The 8,711-nt window shown below is 34.0% G+C and overlaps 2 protein-coding genes across 2 annotated transcripts; both read left to right on the top strand.

The window, feature by feature from the left end:
* Positions 1-1,532: 1,532 nt before the first annotated feature.
* LOC133290583 (uridylate kinase PUMPKIN, chloroplastic) lies at positions 1,533-7,703 on the top strand. The gene is made up of 7 exons (XM_061488685.1): positions 1,533-1,893; positions 2,069-2,210; positions 3,568-3,621; positions 3,941-4,032; positions 6,466-6,692; positions 6,934-7,110; positions 7,263-7,703. Exons 1-7 carry the CDS (start codon positions 1,694-1,696, stop codon positions 7,370-7,372), a joined length of 1,002 nt encoding a protein of 333 aa, XP_061344669.1. The 5' UTR covers positions 1,533-1,693; the 3' UTR covers positions 7,373-7,703.
* LOC133290916 (uncharacterized) lies at positions 4,694-6,394 on the top strand. Its single transcript, XM_061489069.1, has 4 exons — positions 4,694-5,049; positions 5,152-5,339; positions 5,450-5,836; positions 5,917-6,394. Exons 1-4 carry the CDS (start codon positions 4,694-4,696, stop codon positions 6,132-6,134), a joined length of 1,149 nt encoding a protein of 382 aa, XP_061345053.1. The 3' UTR covers positions 6,135-6,394.
* Positions 7,704-8,711: the final 1,008 nt, after the last annotated feature.

Here is an 8,711-nt window from a genome sequence, read left to right as displayed (position 1 = left end):
GTTTTTGATTTTTTTTAAGATAAAAGTCAAAACACAGAACAAAAATAATTTCGACATATTCTCTAAATTTGATTCTAAAAATAAGAAATAATTACAATTTTTAAAACTATCTTTATAAAACAGGTCTTATGAACTAAGTTTTTTAATTTTTTTTTTAAAATTAAAAAATTATTTTTTAAAATAGATTTGAAACTGGCCCTAAGATTTCCTGAGTAAGTAAATAAGTTGTCATTTTTTACTAACTCTTGAGTGCATAACTAGTTTCTATCACCATATCCTATACAATAATTTTAGAAGGAGTGTTATTCTTACAACCTAAAATTTTTACAATCCTCGAGGATAGCTCAGTTAGCAACGGAACTCCCAAGGATTTACTTGGGTCAAGAGTTCAAACTTTGCCTTAAGCAAATTCTTGAAATATCTTTTGAGGGCCAGAGGACGTGTTTTTCTTCTCGAATAGGGGATTAGTCTCATCCTTCCTCTGGTGGATAAACTCAATGCACCCACTGTTCCAATGAGAGGTAGCCTTCCGGACGGGAAGTGGTGTTTCCAGTGGCGAACGAGTGAGTAACGCGTAAGAACCTGCCCTTGGGAGGGGAACAACAGCTGGAAACGACTGCTAATACCCCATAGGCTAAGGAGCAAAAGGAGGAATCCGCCCGAGGAGGGGCTCGCGTCTGATTAGCTAGTTGGTGAGGCAATAGCTTACCAAGGCGAATCAGTAGCTGATTTTACAACCAGGTTATATCAGGAAAAAAAAAAGTTTTACAACCTACTTTTTCATTATTGATTAATAAATGTGACTTAATAAATTATAACCGTTGAATTGACAGAAATCAACGATAAAAGAATAGATTGTAAGAGGTTGTAAAACTTTTAGGGCCTGTTTGGAGCACCTAATAAAGAAGATAAGATAGGATAACTTATAATATCCTACTTTTATCTCTTGTTTGGTGGGTCAATAGGATATGATTAGCTTATTCTATTGTCTCATTTTATCCTATCCAATACATGATTTCTTATCCCATGGGGGAGCTGGGTTAGAATTCAATAGGATATGATACCAATATTGAATACTCAATATATCCCCAAGCTCTTAATATGTCCCTACGCTACCCAATATATTTGTATTTATTACATTATATTTTTTTTTCTTTCTCCTTCTACATAATCTTATCATATTGCTAATGAAGTGTTCATCAAACACAGGACATGATATCGGCTTATCAACCCCATATCACATCCTACCTTTATTAGCTTCATATCATATCCTACCCTTATTCTATCATGTCCACCAAACGAACCCTTAGCTTATAAGAATAACTTTTCTCTTCCCTTTAAATGCATGTAAATTCTATCAAATTTCTAATTATTTTTTCTACACGCATAGCATTGCATATTTGCATGTGAATGTCACTATTTTTGTTTTTGTCTTGCATAAATGGATAATCCCATTGGGACATTTCTCTTCTTTTATTTTTAATAGTCGACTTGGTTATTTTAAATTTATGCGGATTTGTTGCGCTCTGGATATTTGAGAGAGAGAAAAGAGGAAGAAGAAGTAATTATTCTGGAGAATGAAAGAAAAGAAAAATCAAAATTATCTTTAGCGGCAACCACAACACAAAAATAACGAAGCAAAGAAAAACCTTCGTAACTGAAGAGAAAGAGGGTTTCAGAGCGAGACACACTGATGGCAATTTCCACCACTGTCTTCTCTTTCTCTTCTTCTTCTTCTTCTTCTTCTTCTTTTTCTTTCCATTCATCTTCATCTCTATGCCCTCCAAAGCCCCACTTAACTTTTCGGACTTGGACACGTGGTAATTCAACCAATCTCACTATTCGCTCTTCTTATTCCGAAATGGGTTCTTCCCCTGACCCCATCAATTTCAGGTTTCCCGTTATTCCTCTTTCTTTCTTTTTTTAATTATTATTTTTTTAATTCTATGTCGCCACAAGCTGTTTGTGGAAATGTTTCTATGGAGCTAAGATATGTGTTGGCTTGTTGTGTTCATTACTTTGTACGTAATCATAGTTATTATGGCTGAAAAATAAAGATTGTTGACAGGAGGACTGAAATTCCATCTATATCTCCATTTGGATTGTCAATGAATGAATCTAGCAAGCCATTATACAAATGGCGAAGGGTCTTGCTCAAAGTCAGCGGAGAAGCTCTTGCAGGAGATCACTCTCAGAATATTGACCCAAAGGTTTGCAACGCAATCATCATATCTTTATTCTCTGGTATTATTGAAAACATATATAGCTACTCTTATTCGTCTGTTTATACTTTTCTCTGAATAGCTTTTTTTATCATTTTGTTAAAATTTATTTATTCAATAATTGAGTCAAAGTAGCAACATATTGTAACTCTTTTATATATTCAAATAAGACTCCATTTTTAAATATAAAAATAACTTCTTAATTATAGTACATCTTGTTGTACATATTGGGTGTATGTATTGTAAATTTTTAGTTAACTGTACCAATGGGAGCCCAAACCAAGGAGGCATCTATCAATGGCTTAAGCAATAATCCACTACAATAAATATGTTCGACACCACATCTTAATATAAAACCCAAAGGCATTGAGTAAATGGGTCATCCACTTGTATAGTCCTTACAACACATCTGCTTTTTTATATTTTGACGTGCCTGGAGTAAAAAAGAAATATAATAAATAATTTTAAACAACGTTATTAGGAGAATCAGACTAGTTCATATACACCCTTGCTCTCAGGTTTCAAATGCTCATGAATTGACTAGAGAATAGAGAAAGAAGCTCAACCATTTTGACTGTGAGTATGTGATCAATGCATGGAGATGTGGTACACTCTAACCCCCCGTCCCCCAATTAACTGTTAAAGATTACGAATGTAACTAGAAGTACACCATGGAGGATACAGTGAATGACAGCTCCACACAACTGGAAGCTTGTCCAGCTCCAGAGAGTGCTTACTTTTATCATTTAAGGTCATGTAGATCTTGTCACATCATATTGCATCTGCAGTGTGCAATATATAGTTTGTAATGTTTTATAGGTTCTTCTAATTTCAAGAATATATCAGGGAATGTTCCAAAAAGCTTCATCTTTCCCTCTATGCTTTAGAATTGTTTTATCGTCTTACTTTGTCAAATGTGCTAAAGGGGTATGTTCTCTTTGATTATTATTATTTGTGTCAAATATGAAAGCAACTTTTTAAGTAGTATTCTAGCTTCTAATTACAATAGTATTTCCAACACTTTTTTTTTTTGGCACACATTGAATAAGAAATAGCTAGTATTATAATTAGAAAGTTGTTTTTATATTTTAAATTAATTATTATGATTGTTAATTAGATGTTTAGATAGATATAACAGTGATAATAAACCTTTAGTGCGGCTTAATTACTTAAAAGGGTCATTTTAGGGAAATGAGAACCAAGTTAATCAGAGAAGAGTGGTAATAGACCCTTCATGAAAACATAACAAATAAAATGAAACATTTTGCTATATTATGTTGTTCACTTGTTCTCAGCATTGTTTCTGAGCTGTTTGTTTGTTTGTTTTTCCTTGGGTTGAATGTAGATAACTATGGCCATTGCAAGGGAGGTGGCATCTGTGACTCGCCTTGGCATTGAGGTGACTATAGTGTATTCTTTTTATACTAATGCCTTTCTGTTTCTTTTATTGTAGTTTTTCTGCAACATCCTCATGTTGTTTGAGATCACTTGGTTAATTGAATGCGTGAAATCTGTTTTAGTATTGGGAAATTGTTGTTGTTGATGTGTTTTGCAAAATTATCTTTGGGAAAAGTGCTACATGGATCTATTTTGTAATCAACAGTAATTTTGGGAGAGTTTATAATATTATTGCAAGTTAGAGCATTTGACTTGAAACTATTCAAAGCTTTTTACTGGTTTTCAGACTTTGGTTTTAAATGATTAGGCTGATGTTTCAGGTTGCACTAGTAGTTGGTGGGGGTAATATCTTCCGTGGATCCTCCTGGGCTGGATGTAGTGGTCTAGACCGCTCATCTGCTGATTATATTGGGTGATTCCCTAAACCTCACTCTTAATTAAACCTACCTGTAATCTTCTGTCAGAAATCATGCATGTTCAGAAGTTTGTGTTAATTTTATGTCGTGGACTAAGTTCATAGCTCTGTTGCATGGTTGTTAGTATCGCACGATACGCGATACGTATCGTGCGATACGATACGATACGATACAGTGGCAAATCGATACAGATCGCAATAGCAAATCGTTTTTGGCATGAATCGTGATTTGGAATCGTGGAATCGAACGATTCGGTTGTGAATCGTGAATCGAAATTTTTTTGCTATTCAAAATATAAAAAAAAATTTAAAAAAAAACACTCAACAGTCGCAGGATTTGGAACGGCATGTTGTTATCTGAAAGGTTGTTTGCTTCAGAAAAATCAAGGATTCAAAATTCCATTTAAAAAACAAAAGGAAACAAGAAGTCAAGAACAGAAAGGTGCGAAGGTGCAAACTGCGAAACAGAAAGAGAACAACAAAGACAAAAAAATAAAAAACGATACAGAAGGAGAGACGACTTGCAGAGAGGTGCGAAAGCAACAAAACAAAAGCCTACTTGCAGAGAGGTGCGAACAGAGACGACTTGTAGTGACTTATAAGAAGCAACGAAACAGAAGGAGAGACTTACAGAGGAGAAAAGACTGCACTTCGATCTATGTTTACATCTGAAAAATGGGTTAATAGTGCTTATTGCTCTAGGCCGGAAGCCAAATTTGCAGAAAATGTTGTTTTGGCTGATAAAAGGTTTTGGAAATCAATACATTATTGCTTGAAAATTGTGTCTCCTCTTGTGAAAGTTCTTAGACATGTGGATGGTGATTCAAAACCTGCAATGGGATACATTTATGAGGCTATGGATAGAGCAAAGGAAGAAATAGCAAAGGAAGAAATAGCAAAGAGTTTTAATCATGAGGAAAAGAGATATAAGGATGTATGGGAAATCATTGACAAGCGTTGGGGTTTACAACTTCATAGGCCTCTTCATGCAGCCGCCTATTTTCTTAATCCAAAGTAAGTATTTTTTTTTTTATAAAATTTATTTATATAAAATTCTTTATATTTTATATTTGATTTATTATTAAGCCTTATTCTAAATTTATAATAATTATATAGGTTCCACTATGACACAAAGTTCAACCCAGATCGTGAGGTTAAAACTGGCTTGTGGAAGACATTGGAGAAGATGTGTCTCCTTATTGAAACAAGGATCACAATTGATTCCCAAATTGAGAAATTTGACAGGGCTGAAGGACTCTTTGGAAATAGTTTAGCAATTGCAACTAGAGCTAGGAAGCAACTTGGTAATCATCGAATTTTTTGTATTGATTAAATTATGTTTTGATATTTTTAAAATTAAAAATTAAGTCTTTAACCAAATATTTATTTATCAATTATATTTTTTTTTTGCTAGCTTTATGGTGGAATAGTTTTGGAGACGACTGCAAAGAGCTGCAAACAATAGCTATTCGTATCATAAGCCTCACTTGCAGTGCTATAGGGTGCGAGAGAAATTGGAGTGTGTTTGATCAAATTCACTCTAAGAGAAGAAACCGTTTAGAGCAACAAAGGTTGAATGCTCTTGTGTTTGTTAAATACAACCTTCAACTTGAAATTAGGCAAAAACAAAGGGAGGAAAAAGGAGACACATATGATCCTATCTGCTTATCAGATTTAGATTCTGACGAGGAATGGATTACTGAGCAAGAGGAGCTTTGCCTAATGGATGAGGAATCTTGGATGGATGTTCATGAGTGCTTCAACGTTGATGAAGGAGACCAAAGCAAAAAGAGAAAGAGAGGTATATTTGCATATATAATATTTCTTTTAATCAAACACCTTATCTAATATATTTATTTACATTATGTATTTTTTTTTTAGGTCCTCGAAATCTTCAAGATGATAGGAATGATAAAGGCAAAGGCATCTTAATACAAGAGGATGTCAACAGGAATGATAACAGAAAAGGATCTCAAATTATTGAACAAGTTATGGGAGATGAGTCAGATGACTCTACTAATGGAGAGGATGAAGGACTAGATATGCCAATACTAGATCCTGATAGTGATAGTAGTGATAATATTAGTCTTGAAATTTAATGAATATGAGAAATAACTGGTTTTAGATTTGGTTACTTATGGATTTTGGTATTTAGATTTTTTTTTAATTTGGATTTATATGATATTATATATTTTTAAGTTATTTTTAATTTGTTTCTGAATCTTACGATTCGATACGATTCACGATGCAAAAAAGCAGCCGAACGATTCACGATACGTATTGCGATTCAACAACCATGCTCTGTTGTACTAGTTGTTCGCTGAAAATTCCACTTTGTTATGATCCACTATACTCTGTGTTGGTAAAAATGCATAATATGAGAGAAATAATTTGCTTCTTTTTGCTAATTGTGTTTAATTTATCCTCTAGGATGTTGGCAACTGTCATGAATGCTATATTTCTTCAAGCAACAATGGAGAGTATTGGCATTCCTACTAGGGTGCAGACTGCATTTCGCATGTCTGAGGTTGCAGAACCATATATACGCAGAAGGGCTGTGAGGCATTTGGAAAAAGGAAGGGTTGTCATTTTTGCCGCTGGAACTGGAAATCCATTCTTTACCACGGACACTGCTGCAGCACTCCGATGTGCGGAAAGTGAGTTATTTTGTTATTGCTGTGATCTAAAACAAAGTTCTATCTGTTTTATTGTTGATAGCTTTGTTCGTATTGTTTTCATTCTCACTTCTCGACAAAGGATGTACATTTTCAAAAACATTTTCTGAATTGCAAAATTTGTTTCACTAATTTATAATGGTTGTGCTATATTTGTTTTCACTTCAGTATACAAAGTGAACTTTACTGCTGTCTACTTATATTTACTCCATCATTTATTCAGTCAATGCAGAGGTTGTACTCAAAGCAACCAATGTTGATGGAGTGTATGATGATGACCCAAAGCGTAATCCACAAGCACGTCTTCTTGACACATTAACCTATCAGGAGGTTATTTCAAAAGATCTGTCAGTGATGGACTTGACTGCCATAACTTTATGCCAGGAAAATAATATTCCTGGTAAGTCACACAGATAAACATTTATGACTTATTTTTTTATATTTTTTAGTGGAAGTAACTCGCATTGGTATTAGATTAATCGTCTCTTCCACCTATTAAAACTGAATTGTCTTATCTTGATAAGCTGTCCCTCCCCTTCCCTTGTGGTGCAGTTGTTGTCTTCAATCTAAACAAACCAGGTAACATTGAGAAAGCCATTAAAGGCGAGAGGGTTGGCACTTTGATTGGGGCAGCGTCGAATTCTACCATATCAAGAACATGAAAATATTTGAAGTCCAATTACGGAGTGATTCTTATGTTTTTCCTATACAATCTTCCAGCTGAGGATGCCAAAAATGTGAGGTGCATAACTTTGCTGTTGGTGGTTTTGATGAACTTTAAGGGTGCTGCTTCGAGTCATAAATCTGTAAATATAACAAGGTAAATTACTGTTTGATGTTTCTCACCATGTTGTTTGGCCTAATTTTACTTTGCCATCATGTGGTTTGAAAAATATGACATTTTGACTTTGGAACTTTGCTGAGTTAGCACACAATTCCTGTCTTTGTTTTTTTAATCCATATTTTGTATTGCATTCATAAAGTACCTTACATCTTTCGTCCAAAACAAGCATGCAGTTTGGCTGCAATTTACAATCCTACTTTCTGGGATGTAATTCATTGGAATACGGGTGAAGTTTATCACCTTGTTTCCGTTATCAACTAAAGCACTAAGAATATTGGGCTAGATTTCTCCAAACCGAAAAACTTTGTTCTGGAAATAAAATCAGAGAAAGAAGGGTGAAGGAATAAAAATTAGCATTCATTTTTGAATTTTTCATTCCTCTAAGGTGACGTATCTTAGCACATGAAGACATACCTTCCAGCTTTATTGTTTTCATTTCTAAGTTCTCTTTCTCTGTGTCATCGACTCGTGTTGGAGGATATTTTTCTCAAAGTTTTGAACATGGTCTCTCACCTTACCGATGTACTATAAAAGCAGTACAATTTGGTTGGATGTCAAGAGTAGAAATGTTAATCATTAATTGCATTGTATAACAGAGGGAATATCATCAGGAAAAAAAAGTCTGCGACATAGTAAAAGTGGAGTGGGTTTATCATTTAATCAATTTTTCTCTTCTTATAGGTTCCTTATCTTTGATTTACGTAAAAATAGAATGGGTTCATCATTTAATCAGTTTTTCTCCCTCCCTCTTTGATTTACTATATGGTAGAAAAAAAAATTCTGCCACAGATACGGAAATGATATTCCCTTGTACATATCAAGAATGAGAGAATTTCTTTTATTTTTGTAAGCTGAAAAATACATGTAAAAAGTTTTTTTTAAACTATTATTACATAACTCATCCTTTTATCGTACCAGTCTTTGTGCTCGTGCTGGTGGTCATATAAATGCTAATACAATTATTCGAACAGGAAAAGTTAGACATTGCCTGTCAAGTAAAAGATATCCTAAAAACTTTTTTCTTTTTGAGGAACAATTTCTTTTATAGAACAGGATAAGGTAGTATTTAAAAAGAATTCTTTCAAACTTTGAGACATCCACTCTGGTCCAAAAAAATATCGTCCATTACTGAAATATCTGAAATACAATTTTTGGGG

This window comes from Gastrolobium bilobum, unplaced genomic scaffold (assembly GCF_033153095.1).
Source record: "Gastrolobium bilobum isolate Gb01-03AN ecotype WA unplaced genomic scaffold, APGP_CSIRO_Gbil_v1 utg4377, whole genome shotgun sequence".
In the NCBI taxonomy this organism is placed as follows: Eukaryota; Viridiplantae; Streptophyta; class Magnoliopsida; order Fabales; family Fabaceae; genus Gastrolobium; species Gastrolobium bilobum.
This window is presented reverse-complemented; position numbering and strand designations above follow the sequence as displayed.

Bases quoted from the DNA above. Each gene is read 5' to 3' on its own strand.
- LOC133290583 (XM_061488685.1), top strand. From the start codon at position 1,694: ATGGCAATTTCCACCACTGTCTTCTCTTTCTCTTCTTCTTCTTCTTCT. The intron at 1,894-2,068 runs GTTTCCCGTTAT...GATTGTTGACAG, and splicing joins CCTGACCCCATCAATTTCAG to GAGGACTGAAATTCCATCTA. The intron at 6,693-6,933 runs GTGAGTTATTTT...TCATTTATTCAG, and splicing joins AGCACTCCGATGTGCGGAAA to TCAATGCAGAGGTTGTACTC.
- LOC133290916 (XM_061489069.1), top strand. From the start codon at position 4,694: ATGTTTACATCTGAAAAATGGGTTAATAGTGCTTATTGCTCTAGGCCG. The intron at 5,340-5,449 runs GTAATCATCGAA...TTTTTTTGCTAG, and splicing joins TAGAGCTAGGAAGCAACTTG to CTTTATGGTGGAATAGTTTT. The intron at 5,837-5,916 runs GTATATTTGCAT...TTTTTTTTTTAG, and splicing joins AAGCAAAAAGAGAAAGAGAG to GTCCTCGAAATCTTCAAGAT.